This window comes from Ictidomys tridecemlineatus, chromosome 11 (genome assembly GCF_052094955.1).
Source record: "Ictidomys tridecemlineatus isolate mIctTri1 chromosome 11, mIctTri1.hap1, whole genome shotgun sequence".
Classification (NCBI taxonomy): Eukaryota; Metazoa; Chordata; class Mammalia; order Rodentia; family Sciuridae; genus Ictidomys; species Ictidomys tridecemlineatus.
In genome coordinates this window covers 28,080,336-28,104,873 of record NC_135487.1, presented here as the reverse complement: position 1 = coordinate 28,104,873, position 24,538 = coordinate 28,080,336, and the positions used below count along the sequence as shown (strand labels likewise).

General features: G+C 40.9%; 2 protein-coding genes across 27 annotated transcripts in view; both read right to left on the bottom strand.

Moving 5' to 3' along the window:
- LOC101963192 (microtubule actin crosslinking factor 1) overlaps positions 1-24,538 on the bottom strand; it is a 347,556-nt gene that overhangs the window by 58,207 nt on the left and 264,811 nt on the right. For all 26 annotated transcript variants that reach the window (XM_078025963.1, XM_078025971.1, XM_078025962.1 and 23 more), the window contains 2 exons: positions 825-986; positions 454-624 (listed from right to left, as the gene is read on the bottom strand). In XM_078025963.1, coding sequence (XP_077882089.1) covers positions 454-624; positions 825-986 — 333 coding nt within the window. The remainder of the gene's footprint in view (positions 1-453; positions 625-824; positions 987-24,538) is intronic.
- On the bottom strand, positions 7,654-12,255 carry LOC110597014 (microtubule-actin cross-linking factor 1, isoforms 6/7). The gene has a single exon (XM_021720363.3). It carries the CDS (start codon positions 11,014-11,016, stop codon positions 7,654-7,656), a length of 3,363 nt encoding a protein of 1,120 aa, XP_021576038.2. The 5' UTR covers positions 11,017-12,255.

Genomic DNA, 24,538 nt, shown 5'->3' with positions numbered 1-24,538 from the left:
ACATATATCAAAACATCACATCATAAGTTGTAAATACATGTATTTTTATTTTGTCAACTGTACCTCAAGTAAAACTGGAAAAATAAAAGGAAGGAAAATTTCCTTTGGGATAAAGGAAAAATGCACTGAAAAAGAAATTAAAACTCTGTATATGATGTGTAATTTTACTTAGAATATTGCTGATCCTGAAACAAAAACTTAACATAAAGCTGTGAACGAAACATTGAAATAAAAAAAAAATGAACAAGTAAACTTGTTTAGTCTAACATCTGCCATAGCAAACTAGCAGGTTAGAGTAACATGATAAAAATGAATTCCTGCTTCTCTTTTCAGGATAACACAAAGTAGGTTAAGATTCTATTAGAATTGACTTGTTCTTTAAACTAAAAGTAAATGTGTTGTCTGCCACTCCCTAAGGCTGTTTCAGTTCACTGTCCCAACATTCTCACTCACCTTCTGTTCTTGAATCTGTGCTTTCACCACTTTATACTCAGCAGATGGAGGTTTCTGATTGGCTATGAGCTCCTCAGTGTCTGCCAACCAGCTGAGCAATGGCTCCAAGGCATCTTGAAACTTCCCACAATGCAACAAAGCCTCCTGTAGTTGTGCAATTCTTTGTGCAACCTGTGTTATAGTCACAGAGGCTCATTATGAGAAAGGAAAGAGTGTTTTTTTAAATTACTATTGATGCCTTTTAGTATCTATAGATTGCAATGGTTAAGTATTTACTTGCAATCAGGTTCCAGAGAAACTTTAGATGTAGATGTTTCTCTTCTATGCCTTGTGGTCCCAGAACAATGGTTACCTACCCCTTTGCCACTCACCTTTTTATTCAGTGTATTCCATCGAGCATTGATCTCTTCCATGTCATGTTCTAAACCCTGTACATCACAGTTTTTTCCTGCACTCTGAATGAGTCCCTGGCCAAGTCCATTAACCTGCTGCAATTTCAACTGAAGAGGATCCACTTGATCTTTCTGAAACATCTGGATAATTGCAAGAATATTTAAAGGCTATTAGACCCCATAGAGGAACAGGTTTTTTTTGTTTTTTGTTTTTTGTTTTTGGTACCAGGGATTGAATCCAAGGAGTACTTAACCACTGAGCCATATCCCCAGTCCTTTTTATTTTTTTTTAAATTTAGAGACTCACTGAGTTGTTTAGGGCCTCGCTAAATTGCTGAGGCTGGCTTTGAATCTGTGATTCTCCTGCCTCAGCCTCATGAGCCGCTGGGATCATAGACGTGCACCACTGTGCCTGGTTGCAACTGCATATTCTTGAGAAATTTATGATTTAGTGTAGAAGGAACTAGGAAAAAAAGCAAGCAAGCTAGCTATCTACATAAGTATCAAAGAAATATGTGGTTTCATATTTCAATATATGCTCTCATTGACATATAATTACAGAGCTAAGGTACTACTTAGGTCTTTAACCCAATTACTCCTGGTTTTGTTTTCTTCTTTTTAATTTTTGCTGAACTTTTAATGAAAAAGCTAGAGGGAATAGAGAAGCATCAGCCTCAAATATTATATAATAAGTGCAATGTAATAAATCTTAAAAGGAAAAAATGATACTAAATAACAAGTATTTAAGATGAAAAATATCTTGGAGAATAGATTCAACTGACCGCTGACAACAGACAATGCTCTTTTCTGACTAGTAAGAATAACTCAATTAGTCAAAACATACTAACACTTCGGAAAAATGCCAACCTCGTGGTTTAATCCCCCTGTTGGCAGTTAACTTCATTCTGTTCCAAGGCCACAGACCACACACACAGTCAATAATCTTGAAAGGGTACTCTGATTACAAAGGAAAATGGCCCCTTAATATTGGGAGACATCCTTAACAATTTCAGACACATTCTGAGGAACAAAGAATACTTTTCAAAGAATCCCCACTTTCTTAGGGGCTAGGGATATAGCTCAATTGGTACAGCGTTTGCCTCACATGCACAAGGCCCTGGGTTCAATCCTTAGCACCAGCCCCCAACCAAAAAAAAGAGAGAGAGAGAGAGAATACTTTTTTAAAAGACGAGACTGTGTATCATGTTCATCCTGAAACAACAGACTTGTAAAACAATTTTAACAAGTGTAATAAGTAGTGTGCATATTTTTCCCTACTACAGTCAAAGCTCTATTACAACTCAGATATTTCTAAAAGGAATCAAAAAGAATCAGAAGAAAACAGTACTTTTGATCATAAGGAAAGGAAAAATATTTTGTCTTTAAAATCAAATTTCTCTCAGCTTTTACAAAAGGATAAAACCAGCCTTATTCCAGTAGCCTGGATTTAGTTTCATTTTTATTTTTTGCAGTACTGAAGTCAGGGCCTTGCCAGAGGCTTGGCAAGTATTTGGTCACTGAACCATACCCCCAGCCCTTTTAATTTTATTTTGAGACAGGGTCTCTCTAAATTGCCCAGTCTGGCCCTGAACTTGTAATCCTCCTGCCTCAGTTTCCCAAATAGCTGGAATTACAGTGGCTTCCTTTCTGGTCTTCCATAAAAAGTCCCTGAAGGGACTTTTAGTGAGACAGGTGGGTCAATTAAGACCAGAGGATGAGAGAAAACAGAAGACAAAAGAAAATTATAAGTTTGGGTAAAATTAATTTTGGACTACATGAGCGACCACAGATCACACTAGGATTAGGAATCTGATTCCAGGAAGAATGGTCTATGGTTGGATAAGTGAGTCGGTAGAAAGGGAAAGCCCCAGCGGAACACTGAAAAAAGAAGGTTACAAAAGGTAATTATCAGTGCACTTCATTTTGTATTATAATTTGATTAAACCATATGTTAGGCAACACTCCATAGCAGTTTAGCTAAATAACTTTCTCCAACAACATGATTCTCAGGAAATGCAAGTGCTATAATTCCTCTTTGTAACATTAAAGATGTTATCATTGAAGATAAATAAGCAGAAGCCAGCGGGTGTGGGTGTGTCTCTCCCACATTTAAAGTAACTTTGGTGCAATACAGCAATGGTGGTGACGGTGGCAAAGAAGAGCACCAGAGGTACAAAGGGAAGATCCCTTTTTACCCAATAATCCAATTCTGTCTTATACTATAGGTGGCATTTATATTCCTTCTGTGCTATCTAACATTGGAGCCAGCAGCTACAAGTAGCTATTTCAAGTTAAATTTAAATAAAAATTCCATTCCTAGCCTCATTTTATGTGGTCAAGAGCTACATGTGGCTAGTGCCTATTTATTGTATATGTCATGAATAGAGAACATCTCTATCTAGGCAGAAGTTCTATTGGACAGTGAACATGATACAGAAAAGTAAAATATATTTAAAGCTTAATAATTTCTTCATAAAATACAACTAATTCTTTAAAAATTTGGTTTTGTTTACAAACATTTCCTATAAAGGATTAGATATTCCTTTGTTTCTGATCTCCAGTTTATTGATTAAGTTGACAGGGACAATGGGCATTTGTCTCCATCATTTTGCAGAAGTTAAAAAACATAGGAAAGTATCTCTAAATAAGTATTATCGAGGTATTTATTTTGAACCCAAGCAAATAATATTAAATACAGTAAATCTAAAAACACTTATTTGCTTCTCTCAACTCCTAATTAAAACTGTTTTGCAGAACTTGTGCTATTAGATGCATTAAAATTTCTACTCCTTAGTATTTCACAGTTCAGTGAAATGGGACCATGCCATATTATTAAATAAGCAACACTGGCAGACATTTTCCAGAGCTGCACACTTATAAATTGTTGTAAGATGCAACTGGGACATAAAACAAAAAATTTCCCAAAGAAGAACACTTTTATCTTTGGTGATAATCACATCATTCCAGTTTCATCCTGATTGATCATTATTATTTTTTTTTAATGTCCTTTGTTCTCCTCCTCTTTTTCTTCTAGACCTCTAAAGTTAAGAGTACTTGGAGGTGGGGATGAGGGGAAAATGTCAATTCTAGGACCTCTTTTTTTCCATATTCTTCCTGGGCAATTCCGTCCATTCTCATGGCTTTAAATATTAGTCCTGCAAAATGCTTATGATTCTCCATTATCTCTCATCTTTCAAATCTAAATATCCAACTGCTTTCTTATTACTTATATACAAATGGTTCATAGCCATCTTGAACCTAACTTCCAAAATGAATCAGTATCTCCTACTTTTCTGTTACCTAAAATTTGTTTTTCTCTAAATCAAAATTAACTATTGTCCTCATCTACTTGGTTGTACAAGTCATCCTTGATTCCCTCTCCCTCACACCCAACAAAAAAGTTGTTATCAGGTCTTGTTGGCTACTTCCAAAATATTTCTTGCTTCTATCAAATTACCTTCAAATCTACTGATATCTTTAAATAAAAAGCACGATCATAGTTTGTAACTGTATATTTAGATGAGTCATTTTTTGCTTGACACCACCTCCCCCACTCTAGTATAGGTTCCACAAGGGCAGATACCATGCTAATTCTGTTCGGAGAGGGAACCCAGTATCTGGCACAGAGTAGGTTCTCAATAAATATTTATTCCATGAATGAATTAATTATAGAAACTATTGTTAGGAAAAGCAAACAAACCCATCAAGTTTCTGACAATCAGGTGAGCATTCAAACACCAAACTGAGATTGTGTTGCTTCCCAATTTTCACTTAAAAAGATTCCTTGATAAATTTTAATTGTAAAGAATCTCTACTTTATACAAAAGTTTTTTTTTTTTTTTTTCCTTTTCATTGAACCAGTGACTCACAGTTTGTGCTTAGTGGGCCTCAGTTCCCACTACAGAAATGGCAAACAAGTTTTAGCATTATGCTTCTCTACCAAACTGTTGTTATTGACTTTTAAAAAGTCTTTCTATATTTTTAACCAGGTATAAATGTGTACATTTATACATAACATGTACACAGAGGATCACTCTAAATCACATTACAGGCTTGATTACTTATTGTGTTCTAAGTGTGCTTAGAAATGACAGGTTCAATTGCCTCTAACAACCCTCTAAAAATGAAGAAATAAAATTCATAAATCTCTCATCTTATAAAACTTTTTAAAATATTTCATCAATTTAGAAAATCCTATACTTTGGTTAACTCTAACAATTTGTTTCAATAAATATTTTTAAAATAGCCACTCTTTATTCTTACTGGCTAACATTCTTGGCTGGGACTCAGGCTTAGATCTGTCTTTTTCTGTGCACAGATGTAGACATCTGCTTGCTTCCACATATTCCAGGAAATAACTGTTCTTCAAAAATGGACAATCTTGTAGAAAAGCTATCATTTCCTTTTTAATTTTTTTTTTTTTTTGGTGGGGGGAGTACTGGGGATTGAACCCAAGGGCACTTAACCACTGAACATCCCTAGCCCTATTTTGTATTATATTTAGAGACAGGATCTCACTGAGTTGCTTAACACCTTGCTTTTGCTGCGGCTGGCTTTGAACTTGAAATCCTCCTGCCTCAGCCTCCCAAATGCTGTGATTAAAGGTATATGCCACTGCGCCCAACTTCTTTTTAAACTTTTTTAGTTGCAGGTGGACACAATACATCTATTTATTTGGTACCTGGGATTGAACCCAGGGCACTTAACCATTGAGCCCCAGCCCTAGCCCTTTCGTACTTTATATTTAGAGACAGAGTATTACCTAGTTGTATAGGACCTTGCTAAATTGCTGAGGCTGGCTTTGAACTCATGATCCTCTTGCCTCAGCCTCCTGAGATGCTGGGATTATTGGCATGCACCACTGTGCCCAGCTTATTTATTTTTTATGTGTTGCCTCATGCATACCAGGCAAGCACTCTGCCACTGAACCACAACCCTGTCCTTTTCCTGTTATTTTAATCAGTCAGTATTTCATAAAATGACTAACTCCTGCAGCTGGAAGGATCCTAAGAGATTACCTAGTCCCATCTACTAATTTATGCAGTTAAAGAAATAGATTCTGGAGAATAATACTAAGAATTTCTCTGAGTTTTTATACAGATTTGACTGGCTCCTTACAAATTTAATCCCTGGGGCTGGGGATGTGGCTCAAGCGGTAGCGCGCTCATCTGGCGTGCGTGCGGCCCGGGTTCGATCCTCAGCACCACATATAAAACAACGATGTTGTATCCGCCAATAACTAAAAAAAAAATAAATATTAAAAAAATTCTCTCTCTCTCTCCATCACTCTCTCTTTAAAAAAAAAAAACCAAATTTAATCCCTGTACTTCATTGATCTTTGCTGTAGGCTTTATGCCCATAGAAATAGTCTGTATTATCGAGAATGTCAGTGCAAGAAATTTACTCTGCCACTGACCTATTGTCTTGACTTTGAAAAGGATACTGGGAAGTCAGTGTCAACCCTATCTTCAATAACATTCAGAAAATAGAATAAAAAAAATTCCAAAAATCTGAAAGGTGATGCATTCTAATTTGATAGAATCTCATTACAAAATAATTGGTGAACTCCAAAGTGAAACCACAACTCAGTTAAGCAGATCTGTGGCAAAATTGGTAGCTTATGGGATGCAATCAAAAATTATTTTGTGGATGGCAGCTGTACATTTAATTGGTGTCCTACCAGACTACGGCTGCCCTGAAAGACTCTGCAATGGGGTAGAGGAAAGGACCCATCTTTATTGAAGCATTCGTTGTTACTCCAGGAGATTGATACTCATTAACTCAGTCAATGGTGAATGCCTAATGTAAAAAGGGCAGTTTCAGGTCTTGCGGACAGAGCAAGATCACAACAACCTCTTAATTCAGTTATTCCTGACTATTAGATTAAACCTCTAAATCCTTTACTTCTCACCTATTCCAAATGATACCTGGATGGTAAACTGCAGAATGCTGTTCTCAAATTCCTTTAACTTAGAGGGTTCAAGGATGTAGAACATTTTCCCACATATTCTGCTAACATTTAAAATCTTAAGAGCTATGAAAGATTCAAGAGATCACTTCAGCCCAATTCTTTTTTTTCACATCAAGAAACAAGAGGTCCAGGAAAGCAAAATGACTTGCTTAACGACACAAAGGCAATTTCACAAAATTACTAAAATACTTCTACTTTTTTTTTTTTTAAAAAAATAATACCTCTGGCTTTAAGAAACACATTTGAATTAAAAAGCCTGTTATTCACACATCTTTATATTGCTTTTCCCCAATCTGCTTTGGTGAATTCTACCTAACCCAACTATCTATTTGAAGGGGAAAGGGAGGGTACAGTTAGCAATAGACATCTTACACACTTGGTTCTTTACATGTACTATCTCATTTTATCCTTATAAACTTCAAAGGGTTCTGCCTTACTAAATGAGGAAACTTAAGGCTCAGAAAATATAATTTTCCCAGAATGGTTAAGAGCTATTCTACATCTCAAAGCTCACACTCGGGCCTCCACCTAACTGCTGACATCACTGATTAATAGGCAATCTCTAAATTTAGGAAGGAGAAAGCCAGCTATCTATTTCAAAACCAGAATCACCCTTTCCTATTAATGGTCTTTTTTAAAAAAATGTAAATCAATAACTACTTACATCCCTAGATCCTTAGTCTTATCTGAATAAAAAATAAAGAGTATGATTTATAAAGTTTTTTCACTAGGAAAAACTCAATAGAAAGTCTGGAAATTATAATTCTGGGTGGGGTGGGGCAAAAAAGAACAAAAGAAATGACTACCTGCCATTTCTCATTATCACAATGTCTGTTATCACAAAGTCTGAGAACTCACCAATCTCATTTTATTCTCTAGACCCTCTCTGGCAACAAAATGAACAACAATTACCTCATTTGAATTTAATCCACCAGTTGCAGTCAGAGGCATTTTCCCATGTAGCAATGTGCCAGGCACCTCTTTTATTCCAAATGCTGAAGGATCCAGGTCCTCCTTGATCCACATTCCAGTGGCAGAAGCCTCCCCCAGAACAGGAGTACCGCCTTCTGCAATAGGCACTGAATCAGCGTGTACAGCACCTCTCAGGAAGGGTCCACTAGCGGGGGAAACTTCCTCTAGAGCAGGCACTGCAGCAGTTGGGGTGGCTAGCCCTTCTGGGGTGGACACACTAACAGCCTGAATATCAGGCTCCTCTGGGGTGGTGAGCCCTGCAGGAGCCTGAGAGGCAAGCTCCTCTGGGGTGGTGGGCCCTGCAGGAACCAGGGAGGCAGGCTCCTCTGGGGTGGGGGGCCCTGTAGGAGCCAAAGAAGGCTCCTCTGGGGTGGTGGGCCCTGCAGGAGTTGGAGAAGAAGGCTCCTCTGGGGTGGTGGGCCCTGCAGGAGCTGGGGAGACAGGCCCCTCTGGGGTGTCATTCTCTTTGACTGATACTACAGCAGTCCCCTCTGAGGAGGACACTGCAGCAATTGGAACAGACTCCTCAGGAACAGGCACTCCAAGAGCAGGAGCAGCAGCCACCTCTGGGCCCGAGACTTCAGCAGTTGTTGCAGTTGTAACATCCTCCTCTAGGGTGACCATTAACACAACCGGGATGTTAGCCTCTGGAAAGGACACAACATCAGCAGCTATAGCAGTACCCTCTGGGGTGGGCACTGTAGCATCAAGGGCATTTTCTACAGCAGGCACTGCAGCAGTTGGGGCAGGTCTCTGTAGGCTGGGTATCCATTCCTCTAAAACTGGTTCAGTATTACCAGCTTTGGTAACTTGTTCCTCTGCAAAGATATTCAGGAATGGATCTGAATCTCTCACTTCCATTTCTCCCTGTGATGACGACACATTTGGCTTAGGCTTTACATCATTCAGAGTTTCCACTCCATCACTACCATGTCTCAGTTCTCCAGCAAGCAGGTGCAGACTCAGAATCTCTAACTCTGGGGACTTCCTCTGGAGATCCTGGAAGACCTGCTCTGGGAAATCTGTATTAAAATGTGCTGGGGCTCCATCCCCCCCAAACTTGGCTTGATAATCCAGCTCTTTTGCCTCACTAGCCTCATTAGAAACTTTATGTATGGACAATTCACAAGGGACTGCATTTTCTAAGGATGCCAGACTGTTATTTTCTTGGTTAATAGCTCCTTTTTCACTTTCCAAATTAATTTCATTTGTTAATAAATTTGAATCGTACAATAACACCTCTACTTTAGGTCCTGAGGTTACAACTGTTAGTTCATAGTTAGAAGCAAAACTGAGGGGTACACTCTCAATACACTCAACATTTTCCTCAGTTTGATTGCAGTCTACCTGGAACAAATTACCATCTTCTTTGGCTAGCTCAGAAGCAACAAAGCCTGATAGTTTTTGTTCATAAGAAGCCCTGTGATCAGAGATAAGCAATCCTCCTGGGTTCAGCTCTCTCAGTGATTCCAGATCAACTGGAGACTTAAATTCCTCCCCAGTCTTGGGGCTAAAAGGCACTTTTTCATACTCCTTGCTAACTGTGGAATTGTCCCTCATGATTTCAGGGTAGGCAACAAGTTCTCTAGCATTAGGTACCTGAGAAGAATCCAGGGCATTAAAATATTCACAATCCAATCCGGTACCATGATCCTTTACTCTAACATTTAAAAAGCCTAAATGTTGTTCTTTTTCTAAGGCAGCCCCTGGAAAATGACTAATTACAAGTGAATTTTCTGCATCCTGGGATGGGGCCAGCCCTTCAGAAGAGGCTTGATTCTGTGGCTCAACTACTCCTTCTTCACATAAACACTCCTTTTCAAGTTCAAGAAACATCTGCTCTGAATCTGTATCCGAGAGCTGCTCTGCATCTACAGGCCCAACAGTACATTCTAATTCTGAAACAAGATGCTCTAGCCCTTGAGCAGTTCCATTTTTCCTCTCAATAGCATCCTCACCTGCAGGAACACAACTGCAAACCAGGGGTGCATCCTCGGGCTCAGAAGCCAAATGTTCCCTAGCTGTCTGTGGGTTATCAGAGTAACAAATCTGATCAAGAGGTAGGGAGACAAAAGTCCCCAAAATGGCAGTTAAGCAACTGGCTCCATCCTCTACTACTGCTACCGTATTTGCTTGTTCTCTTTCTTCCAAAATATCTGCCAAGCTGTTCTCATCTGCCATTAGAAGAGCCTTTTCTCTCTCTGACAGTTTCTCTTCCTCCCACTCCTCCTCAGCCTCCATCATGATCCATCGTTCATCCTCCTCAAACTTTAGCTCAGACTCTGTTTTCTCTCTAAGACTGGGGGTTACGAGAATATGCAGTTCTGGATCCAACAACTCTTCACTTAGGCAAGGTGAGAGAGGTGGTATTTCCACAGTACAGGCTGTGTCCCCAAGGGGGTGCTGCTTCTCGCTGAAGCTTCCTGTAGCAGAACTTTTCGTGGCCCTGGGCCAGGTTGCACTTGAGAATTTGTGTTCCTGTGTTACATCTGTGTTACCACTTGCTGCTGCAGTTTCTGATTCTACAGGATGGAATTCCTGGGGAGAGCTCTCACTGTGGTGCTGGAATCTGAAGTCCTGGCAGTCTCCACTTAAGTTTTTCATATCTTGCACTCCTGGAATACCTGTAGATTTGGCCACATGTTCCAAAGTTAGTGACTCTGATTGAGGTTCCCTGTGGTCCAAATTACCAGAACTTCCTGTTAATGCAGAACTGGATTCTTTCTTCTCTTGCAAAGAAGGATTTGAAGCACCAGCTTCTGAAACTTCACTGAGAGAAGCTTCCATTCTTTCTGCAAATTCTTGGAAGTTGGGAGGCATGAAGGACTTCCAAGATCTTCTGTTAACATTGTCTTTGCGCTCTGCATTTGGCCGCCGTCTGGGTGGCACAGGTGCCGACTTCTGTACGTCACTGCTTAGCTTTAATGCATCAAAGATTATTCTTTCATCCAGCTTTTTGCTTTCTGGTGCTCTCGATTCAAAAACATTAGCTGCTGCACCTAATGTACCATTGCTGGATATGGTACTTCCTTCCATCTTCTCCATGGTGCTTTTTGAAGTCTGATTAAGCTTTGATCCCTGGTCAATCTGTTCATTTATCCTCATTGTATCATATATAGACCGCTGTGGAACATAGCAATCCTCTATATAGCCGTCCTCATCCTCCCCTTTCCCCAGGCAAGTGGGGTTGCGCCTTAAACAGTCTGGCCTGCTGAGTGGCTTACCCATACTTTTTCAATCAAGATGAATCATCAATCTTTCAAAAGTTTTTTCAAAAGTTCCCCCAAAATGCATTTTACATGAGCTATAAATCCTTTTACATGCTCATACTCCAAACCACCAATTGCATCTGCCCTCAATAGAGACCTGGAGTCCCACTTTGAAACAATTCTGGATGAAGCTCTAAGACAAACAGCTTTTTCCTCATAAGCTAGCAGCCTCATAGTTGCAGACAGATAAATGTTATAATTTAATCAACAAAGTAATTCCTTGTATGGCTTCTGGTTTTACTTTTAAAAGAGCACTGCTCTTTTGAATTCAGTCAACAAAAATCATTTGATATTTACAAGTCTTCTTCAATATATAGTTCCACTCACTTCTCACTGAAGAAGAGTTGGAAGCAGCAAATTTATACCGACTGTGTTCTTTAATAACAATGGCACTGCCTCTCTAGTCTTCAAGTATGGCCCAAGCTCCTAAGAATACTTTTCATTTTATCCTCCGTTTCAGCCCAGGAGAGTCCAGCTGGTCTGAATTAGCCATTCCGTCCTCCCTAGTTGGGGTCTTTGCATTTGAACTGGGCCGGTCGGAGGATATTCCTGCAACTTTAAACACAGGAAGTCCTTCATTCGGGGCCAGTTTGGGGCTTCCTGTCTCCAAAACATCATGGCATTGTTGTGGCTCCCAGGCCAGACCTGCGCTGTGGCCACAAAACAAGGCGAGTGGAGCCGCGCGCTGGGCCTTTCTGAAGGCGGAGGCGGACAAGCGGCAGCCGCTAAGGGGCTGTCGGAGGGGCTAGCTCAGCACCGCCCGCTCCCCCGCGCAGTGCCGCGCGCCCCGAGGACCAGGGTCACCTCACCGCAGGCTGGCAGGTGGTTCCCGGCCGCGCCGGGCTCAGGTCCCGCGCTCAGGAAGTTAGTTTGTTCCTCTGGCAGCTGAGTCCCGTGTGCTGTGGGCGCCGCCTCCCCCGCCGCCGCCAGTCCTCAGCCCGCAGCCGCCGCGCCGTGGACTGCATGACAAGCAGCCGCCTCTATTCTCCGCCGCGCCGCCGGCCCTACTACCCTGCGGTCCTCCCCGCCCGCAGCTGTCACGGTCCCGGCATGCAAACTTCTAGCTGGGAACAAAAGGCTCCGCTCGGGCCGGGCGGGTGGGGGCGAGCCCTCCTCCCTCGAGCCGCGCGGCCCGCTCGCTCGCAGCTTGCTGGAAGTGCTTGGCTGGCTGGTGGTTCTCCTCCCCCTTCCCGCGCCGCCGTCGCCGCTGCGCTGCGCTGCGCCGCGCCGCGCCGCCCCGCCCGGGCAGCCCCCCTGAAAGCCCGGGAGCGCGCGGCGCGGAAAGCCAAGGGGAGGAGGGCGGGGGCGGGGCAGGGCGCGGAGGGGGCGGGCCGGGTAAAAGGAGCGACTAGGCGGAGGATGGGAGGCGGCGGACAGGATTGGAGGCCGAGGAGCCAAGGGCTTCGGAGGAGTTCGGGCGAGGGACTCTGGGCACCGTCCGCTCGGCTCCCGAAGCCCACGCCCACCGCGCCCTGGGGCCAAATAAGCCCCGCCCACCTGAGAGGGCGAGCTAGGAAAATCGCACCGGCGCGAGGATCTGCCGCGCCGCGCAAATCCCCTGACAAAGGAAAGCCCCGCCCTCCTCCTGCTGACCCGGCCCCCTACCGCCCCCGCCGCGTTCCGGTCAGACTCCCAGCAAGCCCAAGGACGAACGAGCCCAGGACCCGTGCACCCGCCTCTCCCTAGCCAGCGGTTTCTGGCAAGGGGGCTACTTGGGGCCCCATTTGCAGTCAGGGTCGCGCCGCCTACATCGCCCTCGGCTCCAATTCTGCCGCCAAAGCTATCCTTAGTCTTTACAATGTCACCTTTAGCGCGCCCCTTGCCGATCCAAAACCACTCCAGCTTGAAACACAGCACATAACTGGTATCCCGAGGAATTCGGTCACGCTCAGAGACCAAGTTATTGGATAAACTATAGGCACACTCTACATTCCCCCTCACCCTTCTCAGGTATATGGAGTCTTGATCCATTCCCCCACCAGGATTCTTGGCCCACAAACCTGATGACTGTGAAAAATGGGATGCAGGAAGTGGTGGCGATGCCGGCAGCGGAGCTCCATGCCCAAACACCTGGGCTCCTTATTGCTTAGCATCCAAAGAAACCTGAGCCTCGTTGGGGCCTGATGAAAAGCATGTGTCTGTATTTCAAGTATTACAAAGGGCAACTCAGGAGACTATCCACTAGTCTAAGAAGTGCAAAGCCCTGCTCCTTTTGTGATGGTCATTCTCTGATTTTACAAAAGAAAAAGAAGGTAAGTTTATTAAAATGTCTGAATCCCTGTTGGACACTGTGGTCAATATAGCTGGTGAAATTTATGGAAAAGTTACTTCTATCCTTTAAACAAACAGAAAATGAAGTCAGTAGTTACTGTATGGAGATCAGTCAGTGAACCCCTGAGTTGAACCTTAGGCTCACTTGGGTAACCAAAACAATCCTTGGCAAAAATGAGATGTAGGCTGAAGTTGATGATCAGAACTTGGTAAACCTTTCTTTGGCAAATGTTTCACCCTTTCTTACTTCAAAAGAGTCTGCTGATCAATTCTACCCCCTCAAATACAAAAGACTCTCCATCTGTAAACTGAAAGAGGGTGTGGGAGACAAGACTAGACTGTTTCTACAGCCTTCCTGTTTTAGTATTCTTTAGTTTTAAAACTTTTAAAGGAGCTGCCCCAAATCCTGTGTCCTCTTGGTACTAGACATTAGAAACCCTGTTCTATGAAGAAGAATATATATAATAGAAAGAACCAAGAATGCTTGACTTAGAGAAAGTTCCTTCTGGGAGGCGGGCAGACATTAAGTAACTGAAGGGCTGGTATGTGGGAGGAAGGAAATTTGTTCTGGATGTCTCTTTAAGCTGGCACACTAAGATCCAAGGGCAGATTTCAAACCAACAGAGAGCCTTCTCACAGCTATTCAAAGAATAGGGTGTACAGGAAAGGGGTAACTTTCCTGACCTTGGAGGTGTTTGAGTAAAACTTCAAGCAATCACTTGGCAGAGATCTGGGGAAACAGATACAAATCCTTTATAGTTTGTTCAGGATAAGTTTTAAAAGTTTCCTAATTTTAATATACTGTGACCTTAAGTATTGATTAGTTTATAGATCTGATTCTTTTTTTTTTAAAGAGAGTGAGAGAGAGTGAGAGAGAGAGAGAGAGAGAGAGAGAGAGAGAGAGAGAGAGAGAGAATTTTAACATTTATTTTTTAGTTATCGTCAGACACAACATCTTTGTTTTGTATGTGGTGCTGAGGATCGAACCCGGGCTGCACGCATGCCAGGCGAGCGCGCTACAGCTTGAGCCACATCCCCAGCCCTAGATCTGATTCTTTTTTTTTTTTTTTTGCAAATCAAACACTTAAAAATTTATTTAATTTATGAATATATTGAAACCAAAAACCTCATTTCCATTCCTAATTTTATTTTTAGTTTCTTGACATCCCCCAACAAAATAAAGGAAAAGATACAAAAATATATTTAAATTCATATACACACATGCACATACATATGCTCACAATCATACTTTGATTTGGGAATCTGGGTTTTAATTTTCTTTTAATTATTCAACACAACTGGAAAAACCCAGGGAAAGCAAGATCAATTTCACTAGCAAATCTCTGGCCAAATACATTCACTTAAGTGTTCAGATATCATAACAGACTAGCATGCCAGGGCTCCTCTGGTTGGAAGAATCTAAGGAATTCTGGCTCTGGACTAAGGGCGGGTGATTATTCTGTTATAAAGAATGATCTCGAGTGGAATCACAAACTTCATGGCCAGAAATTCCTTTCCTGTTTCCTTACCAAGTCAGGTGCCAATCAATTCAGCCTTTTCTTAATTAATCCCTCCCCATACTTAGATCTACTGTATTCTGCCCATCTCATCAATGTTCCATACAAATAAATAAATGAGGCATTCCAACAACTATTGAAATTGAGATTCAAATTATCAGCTGTAGTCATACTCTAATTAAGGTGCTAAGAAAATATTAAGAGAACTTGACACAATGACACATGCCTGTAATCCCAGCTACTTGGGAGGCTGAGGCAAGAGAATTGCAAGTTTAAGGGCACCTTGGCAACTTAGTTAGATCTTGCTCAAAATAAAAATAAAAAGGGATGAGAATGTAGTAGCTTACCCCTAAGTTTAATTCATAGCATTAGAGGAAAAGAGAAGAACTTCCCCAAAGTTTAAACTCAGGCTGTTGAAAAGAGAAAGATGGATGTGTGTGTGTGTGTGTGTGTGTGTGTGTGTATCTCAATGCTTCCTCCTCCCAAAGACAAAGAATGCTTTCTAAGTGCTTGTTTTGTTGTTGTTTTTTTAATCATCAGTATGTGTTCAGAAAGAAATCAAGAGAGGAAGCACAAGGTCTCTTTCCTTTAGGTCCATCTTGTTTTTTTATCTGTTTATAAGTTTCTCCTTAGTTTTGGAATGTGGAACTCTGCCAATAGGTATCTCAGTGACTGAAATAAATACCTTTACAGCTTTCAGCCTCTTGTTGCCCTGATAGTTACAACAAAAAAAGCATCTGTTCATTTCACATGCTGTGTGTAAACTTTTTAAAAGAGAAACACAGCTCCAGAGTATCTCTTTGGATGCTTTCCCCACCCCTGAAACCACAAGCATAAGCACTCAGCCAAATTTCAAATTAGTTTCTAGTTAGATGATAACTGAGCTCAAAGAATTCTCTACTCCTTTTGAAATTCCTAAGAACAGAATCTGGTGTCAGATTTTCCTTTAGTGAATCTAGAAGGAAAAACAATCCTGATGCTTCTAGCTCCTTCCTATTTAAAGGCAATTGGGTGGAGTTTCCTCACACCCTATACACCTCCCTTTCCAAGTTTTGGACTTGGCACTTTGCCTTGGTCTGCTCCAGATCTAAACTGCCTGGCCTCAGGACAATCTAGAGACCCAACATCCACACCTCATTAGATTCTAAAATGCCTTTTCATCCACTTTGATGGGGGCTTTGTCTTGGAGGATTTACTGCTGAATAGAGAAAAAAAAAAATGGATCTTACTCAATTTTAAAACTATAAAATGTCTTTCATCTTAGATAGACTTTGCAAACATTATTTAGTGGCAAGTAGAAACTCCACAGTATTAGTCTGTTAAACATCAGTTACCTGTTAAACATCAGTTATTACTATACCTCTGGTACTTTTATTATTATAAAGATGGCTTAAGAGTGGCTCCATAGAGCAAAACAGCATGATGTGGGGTTTATTTTAAAGGGGTTTTGATGTTTTTTTGTGTTCTCATGTATTCCCAAACCCATGAGAAAACTTTCCATACACTCTGCAGGAACTCTCATGACCCCTGTAAGCCCTTTCCTTCTTGTAGACTTTCCAAATGACTGTATGTCAATTCCTCTTTTAGATTAGTGGTTGCCAAGACAGTGGTGATGAAAAAGACATGGGGCTTAAAGGAAGGCCTAAAGGAAGGGTGAGAGGCAGGAAGGAAGGCTTCATGGAGGGAACCACATCTACCCATTAGGATTTCAATATACAGAGATGGTAAAGTCAGTGTTTCTAAAGTACAGTTTTAGAGGCAGGTATGGCATAGTCCCTAAAGAAGCAAATTCTAATTCAGTGTGGCATAAGTTGTGGGCATATGAAAGGGAAAAATGAGAGGTCATACTGGTAAGTAGCTAAAAGGTCCTTTAACCAAGGCCTCTGAATGGCAAGCTGGGGAAATTATGTTTTATTCAGAAAACCATTACTACATCAAGATTTAGCTAATTGAAACTGATCAGCAGGTCATGACCAGGGGTGATGTGTGGGAAGTTTCCTAAGATTATGGGACAGGGTGTTCATTCAAATGCCATTTATCTCATTTTTAAAAACACACAACTTTAACTTAACAAATGAAGCTTTTAGGGTCTTAAACATACTAGGATAAATAACAGCTAGTGCAAATGAGCTGTGAAAGAAACTGTAGAGGCAGGTCTGGACTTTACAGCTGGACCAGCTAGAAGGTAGAGGTTAGAGGAGAAATAAAAAATAAAGATAATACTAGGGCTTGGGCCATAGCTCAGTGATAGAGCTGTCATTTAGCACGAGCGAGACCCTGGGTTCAATCCTCAGCACCACATAAAAATAAATTCATAAAATGAAAAGTATTGTGTCCATCTACAACTAAAAAAAATTTTTAAAAGACAATATTATAGTATTACTCTTGGGTAACTATGGGCATAGAAGTATTATAAAACAATAGCAAGGGGAAGAAATTATTTAAATTTAAGTGTAGAGCATCCAAAGACTTGTGTGGAGGTCTCCAGAAGGGATCCTTAGACAAGAGACTCTAGGGTGGGCTAGAGACAAAGATGTGAAAGCCTTCCTTCATGTAACACTCTGGCCATCTCAGAGGCTGAGTGTGGAGTGAGGAGAGATGGGCAGAATTTCAGGAAACACATATTTAATAGGAAGGAAGACAAACAAAAAGGAAAGCAGAGGAGCACCCAGAGAAGAGACAGGGAGAGAACTATGTCATGAAAGTAAAAGGACAGGATGATTTTAAGAAAGGGGAGATCAGTGATTTAGACCAGCCTCTAGACTTGGCAACTAGGAAGTCAATGAATACTTTTAAGAGAACAGTTTCAGGTGGGTGTGGTGGTATACTCCTGTAATCCCAGCAACTCATGGAGGCTGAGGCAGTTCGATGGCAAGTTCAAAGCCAGGCTCAGCAACAACAAGGCCCTAAGCAACTTAGCAAAAAATAAATAAATAAATAAATAAAAAGGGCTGGGGCTCAGTGGTAGAGCGCTTGCCTAGCATATGTGAGGCACTGGGTTCAATCTTCAGCACCCCATAAAAATAAAATAAAGGTATTGTGTTCACCTACAACAACAATAAAAAGGGGGGGGGGGCTGAAGGGCTGGGGATGTGGCTCAGTGGTTGAGTACTTGTGGGTTCAATCGCTGATACACCCCCTTCACTCTGCCAAAAATAAAACAAAAACAAAAATAGTTTCAGCACAATGATGGGTGCTGGGTCAGATGACTGAGTATTAAAGATAAGGAGTGAGTATTGGTCCTCCTCCTTGAGATTGTTCTTCTGGCTTCCATGAACCAGTGCTATCCCAAATCTACCTTTCTAACCAGTCTCTCTTTGGTCTCCTTGGGTCTTCTTTCTGTCCACTTGAAGCAAGTAATTAAGTTGTATACTTGATTCTTTTTTTCAATCAAAATTTTTTTTTATATTAGGAATTGAACCCAGGAGTGTTTCTGCCCTGAGTGACATCTCTAGTCCTTTTTATTTTGAGACAAGGTCTCAAATTGCTGAGGGTCTTGCTAAATGGTGGAGGCTAGTCTGGAACTTGTGATCCTCCTGCCTCAGCCTCCTAAGTAGCTGGTATTAAAAGCGTGACCATCATGCTCAGCTTGTTCAACAAATATTTATTGTCACAAATATGCCAGACACCACAGGAAAGAGTGATGAGCAAGACATGTTCAGGAGCCTACATGCTAGCCATGGAGACAGAGGTTCATTTCACTTTAATTGCATAAGTACTCTTAAAGAAAAGCCAACAGTACAAAACCATGGAGTCAACAGGGCCAGACTTGGCCTGGAAGTTTAGGGGGCACTTTCCTGAGAAAATGATGATGTGGATATTCTGCTGGGACTCAGTTTTTCTAATTTCAGGGTGGCATGACTATCACAAAGTTGCTTGGCTATTTTCAAGGAACAAGGCTGAATCTGGGCTGAATATTTAAGGAATAATGAATGCTGCAAGGATGCATTAGAAAAGGAGTTAGAATCAAAAATACAGAGATTTTTTTTAAAACTTCTCATTGTGTTACTAAAGCAATTCTTATCATTATTTACAGACAAACAGATTTGAATTTAAAGAATTTGACTCATAACAGAGCTTATCTTTTGGAAATGAAAAAAATATAATAGATAATAAAGATATAAATGGTTCAATTGAATAGACACAATGAAATTCAGCAGGAGAAAACCTGAGTCCAATTTCTTTGAATTCTTATCCTGTCACTTGATTCATATATACATATAATCAAATATTAAAAACATGTATTTGAGCTGGGTATGGTGGTGCACGCCTGTAATCCCAGCAGCTTGGGAGGCTGAGACAGGAGGATCCAGGGTTCAAAGCCAGCCTTAGCCAAAGTGAGGCGCTAAGCAACTCAGTGAGACCCTGTCTCTAAATATAATACAAAAAGGACTTGGGATTTGGCTCAGTGGTCAAGTGCCTCTGAGTTCAATCCATGGTACCAAACAAAAACAAAACATGTATTTGTTCACACTGTAAATAATTGAAGGATAAAGATAAGATATTTCTGTAAAATATCTGAATCTGGTATGCAACTGGCAGGGAAATGAATTATATCTGTGTTTTTAAACTGATTCCTTCTGAAACTATGCCGATATTTTCCCCCTTACATCTCAATATTTTAAATAAAGACTAATTAAAATTAAAAGATATATTTCCTAAAGATGTTGATGTGGTAGTTGCCATTGTAATACAACAAAAGAAGATAACATGGTCTATGTAATTAGGCCAAGGACCCTGAGATCATTATAGCTGATCTGATGGGTAACTGAGTCTGTCTGGGCAAGTCACTGAGCTGGTAATGTCTTCTGGTTAATTTTGGTTAATGATATGAAAATAATATTGATTTGTAGAGCACATAAGCCAAGGCCAAAATGGTCTCAGAAAAACTTGCTGGCTGTGGGATTCTGATAAAATGCATATAAGAATAAATTCGAATGAACAAGTGAACATGGACATATGTATGTATGTTTTTGTATGTACATAAAAATATTTAAAGTTGTGTTATGGAGTAATGACCTAAACCTGACTATGCATTGCTACACTAGGGTCAGAAACAAGTCTGTTTTTTTAATATTTTTTAAGTTGTCAATGGACCTTTATTTTATTTATTTATATGCGGTGCTGAGAATTGAAACTAGGGCCTCACACATGCTCGGCAAGCGCTCTACCACTGAGCCACAACTCCAGTCCAGAAACAACTCTTAAACTTGTTCCTACAAATATGACTCAGAAAAGCTGTCTGACCATCCACTTGTTTATTGCTGCCATAAACAAATTTTACTTTATCTTCATAATTTCCAATTTTTCTAAGAAAAGTGCTAATCTAATCTAGTGCTGTGCTTTTGATCAAATTTTCTGAAGAATGATTGTCCCTAGGCACAAAAGGGGACGAGAGTTCTTATTAAAAAGATTTCACAGCTAGGTGTGGTAGCACACACCTGACCTGTAATCCCAATTCCTGGGGAGGCTAAGGTATAAGATCACAAGTTTGAGTCCACTGTGGACAATATGGTCAGAACATGTCTTGAAATAAAAGGGCTGGGGCTATGGTTTAATGACAGAGCTCTTGCCTAGCATGTATAAGGCCCCAGGTTCAATCCCTGGTACTGGGGAGGGGGGGGAACAGAAATTTCACAAAACTCATTTGTATATTTGAATAAGCTTATTTTAAAAAAGACATTTTCATTTAATGAACACCTAATAACTAATGCTTTTATCTATATAACTTCATTTAATTCTCACAAAACCCCTAAAGGTATGATTTAGCATTTAGAATCTTTCAGAGTCTGGCTTACTTCAAATGCATATGAGGTAGCAAATTTCTTTTGCTTGGTTTTTGCTGTGTTTGGGCTAATATTTGAAATGAGATTGTGTGCTCTTAACATATGCCAACTAGTAGTAGAGAAGAAATGAAACTCTGAAGGAAAGATGGAGAGGTGAGGAAACTGGGCTAAGATGATAATTCCTTCAGGACACACAAGGAAACACCAACTCCTACAGAGTAGATAAAATTGGAATCAGAGCTTAATTCTTCAGATCAGGTGGCTCCTGCATTAATTTGGGGGAAGGATAAGCACTCACAGAAAGAAGGATGAATACATACAAAAGCTCAGGAAATTCACCTTGGTGATGACCCAAGTTATAGAAGGTACAGAATAATTTGTCTCTCTCTTTTTTCCCCCCTGTGGGAACCATGTACATATATGTTGGCTGTCCAATCATACCAGCGCTCTGCTTTCCTAACAGAGGGTCCTTTGTTCCAAACAGCAAAGCTCAAAAGAGACAGTCTGATAAAAATCACACTGAGATCAGCACTCCCAGCTGGTGCAGGGGCTGATGCCATTCCACAACACACCCTACAGGAAGTTGCTTGAGATACACAGCTGACTGATTTCCACAGCAGGATCCTTGTGGCAGAGTGGGGTGGGGACTGGTCAAGCATGGAGGGAATTCTTTAGCCACTGACTCAAATTAGTTCACCAAGATCCGATTTTATCCAACAAATCTGTTTAAGTCACTCTTGGAAGCAACACTATTTCTTAATTGATTTTTGGAAAGGGGGAGGAAAACCACAGAAGCTTCCCCAGGCAGCATTCTGGAACTCTTGTACTGGAAAAAATGCAAAAATCTAATTTCCTATCTTTCTAGAAGTGGGTTGAATAAGTCTTTTACTGTTAAGGGGCTATCCGTATGTTGTAGTATCCACTGTGCAGTATGCAGCACCCACTGAATGCCAGAAGCAGCTTCTACATTTGTGACAATAAATAATGTCTCTGAACTAAATGTGGTAGAATGTCCCTCAAGGGGAAAACTGTCCTGGATTAGAACCGCTGGGATAGCATGAATTTTGGTACCTAATAGACCTTTCAATCCCAACTTAAAAACACTGACTTGCTAAATGGCTTGAAGAAGTTACTTTTACCTTTTCAAATCTCCCATTTAAAATGTCTGATTTACAACAGGATTACTAGAGGTCATTTAGACTCAGGTCTCTCTTGCAGCACTTAAGTAACCACTACCTCTGTGATTCTTTGTGTATATTTCACATCGTTAACCAGAGACTGTCTGCAACCCAGCAACCATCCAAGGACTAGCACAGTAAGTGCTCAATAAGACAGATTAAAAGGAACATGGAATCCCTTCCTTCTAAACCCCACAAAGGGATCAATGCAACATCATCATGTAGCAATTTTCTCATCTCTGGGTAGCCCAAAGTTTTGAGAGATCCCCCTTTGGAATAGGAATTCTGGTTTGTGAGGGCCTGGGATTAAGAGTGTCCCATTAATCTTGCACAGCCAATACCAGAGACTCAGATTTGAAAAGCACCTGGTTGTGGCAGTTTTGTTTTTTATTTTTTGGTACCAGGGATTGAACCCAGAGTCACTCAACCATTGAGCCACATTCCCAGCCCTTTTATTTTTTATTTTGAGATAAGGTCTTGCGAAGTTGCTTAGGGCCTCTTTAAACTGCTGAGACTGGTTTTGAACTTATGATCCTCCTGTCTCAGCCTCCCAAATCACTGGGATTACAGGTGTGCACCACTGTGGCAAAATCTTAAAGAAGGTGGGGAGGAAAACATTCTCTTTATAGCTACATTTTGAAACTAGGACAGCTGAGACTTGGGCAGGTCTTAGGAGACAAGACACAGCCATTTGGGGCAGTGATGCTCTGGTGCAATGTCCTGACTCAACTACCAGTGAGATTCACCTATTTCCTGGTAAAGTAGCCAACAGTAACAATCAAGGGCCTTCAGAATAACTCATAACACTTCCCAAAGGCTCATGGCTTATAGCTCATACACTATCCAGTCAGCTTGAAAGTGCACAAGATCCTTATGACAGGGTCTTGCTATGTTGCTGAGATTGGACTTGTACACTGTAGTATTTTTCTGAAAACAGACTTTTCTTCCTTCCTGTACAAAATCATATGATGAATCTCAGTTGTGAATGCTAGGTGCTGATACTGTATGTGAAGGATTTCGGTAAACTCAAGTTAAACTGCACATTTTCTTTGGTTGAGGATATATTGATTTGTTGCTTTAAAAATCTCCCTTTGCTGTAAAAATTTCCAGACAGATTTTTGTGAAATCTATTCATGCTTTCTTGACAACTTTCCATTTGATCACTACCTTCACTGAGGCGTGGACTTCTTTAAGATGATGTAACGGCTGCAAGTTTGGGATTTTCCTTGTGATGCTTACATTTAAAATACCAAGTGGCAATACTTTAAAAGGGAGCTGGAAAAGGTTCAATATGAAGGAAAAAACTTAAAGGCCTCAAAGGCTCCTTTGCTTTCTCCCCAGGCAGTTGGTATGATGGGGGTGGAGAAGATTATTACAGAGCATTGGAATTCTTTGGGAGGGGGGGTGGGGGGGTTCACATAAGGGTTATAAATATCAGTGGCCAAACTGGGTTGGCTGCAGAGAACAACTGACATACTATCGCCTCCCCTTAAAGGCACAGAACAAGGGAGCTCCTTGAAATATTTCCACAAAGGAAGTTCCTCTTCTCTTTAGAAACGTATCATCAGCCAAACACCTCCATCAACAACTGTACACAAATTTCACATGCCAGGGAAAGTGACTAGTGCTTTTTGAGCCAGACACAGATTAGCACCAGTAAAAATAAAGAATCCAGTGGCTAAAGGAAGGTTGACTTAGAGGCAGTTCTTACTACAGAGTCACAATCAGATTATGGGAAGACTGCTTGCTATATAAATATTTAATTTAATCAAGTAGTACCCATTCTAACTGAATCCTATATGTTCCATACATAAGTGGCAATTTTCTTCCAGGGCAGTGGTTCTCAGAAGGGCGATTCTGCCTTCCAGGGGACATTTGACAATGTCTGAAGACATTTTTTGGTTGTCACAACTGGGAAGTTACTATTTCTAGTAGTTACAGGTCAGAGATATTATTAAATATCCATGCACAAAAGAGTCCTCTAAAAAAACAAAAAATAAAAAAACACCCAGTCCAAAATCTCATAATGCTGAAGTTGAGAAAGCCTGTTGTAGGCTATTTTCTTTACTTCCTTGGATCTTAGTTTCTATTGAAGTAGCCTTATTTAAGGAAGAGAAAGAAAGGAAGGAAGGAAGGAAGGAAGGAAGGAAGGAAGGAAGGAAGGAAGGAAGGAAGGAAGGAAGGAAGGAAGGGGGAAAGATGGGGGAAAAGGGAGGAAGGGAGGGAGGAAAGAAGGGGCAGGCCAAAGGGTCAGCACAAGGCAGGGAACAGGGCAAAGGGTACCTACTTATCTTGGCTGCTATAAATCCAGGGATACCTAAGTCTGCAAATGATAAGCCATACTAAGTTTGAGTTTCTTTCTCTCCTGGGGCAGGTAGATAATGCTGACCTCATTTGCTTTATCTTTTAGTGACTTGCTCCAAGGCAGGTATACTAATTGGCAAAACCATAGATGGGCTGATACTGCCTTTGTGATCATTTGAAAGGAAGGGGCAAGTACCTCCATACCAATTGGCAGTCTTTCTACTACATGATGGGCCCTGTCTTCCAAGGGTTTTTCAAATGTGCTTACAGGAGCACCTAAGTTTGCTAACCCTGAGGCAAAAAATTAAATGAAAAAAAAATTTTTTTTTTTTGGTACCAAGAATTAAACCCAGGGTTGCTTAACCACTGAATCCTTTTAATTTCCCCAACCTTTTAAATTTTTTTATTTTTCTTTATACACACAC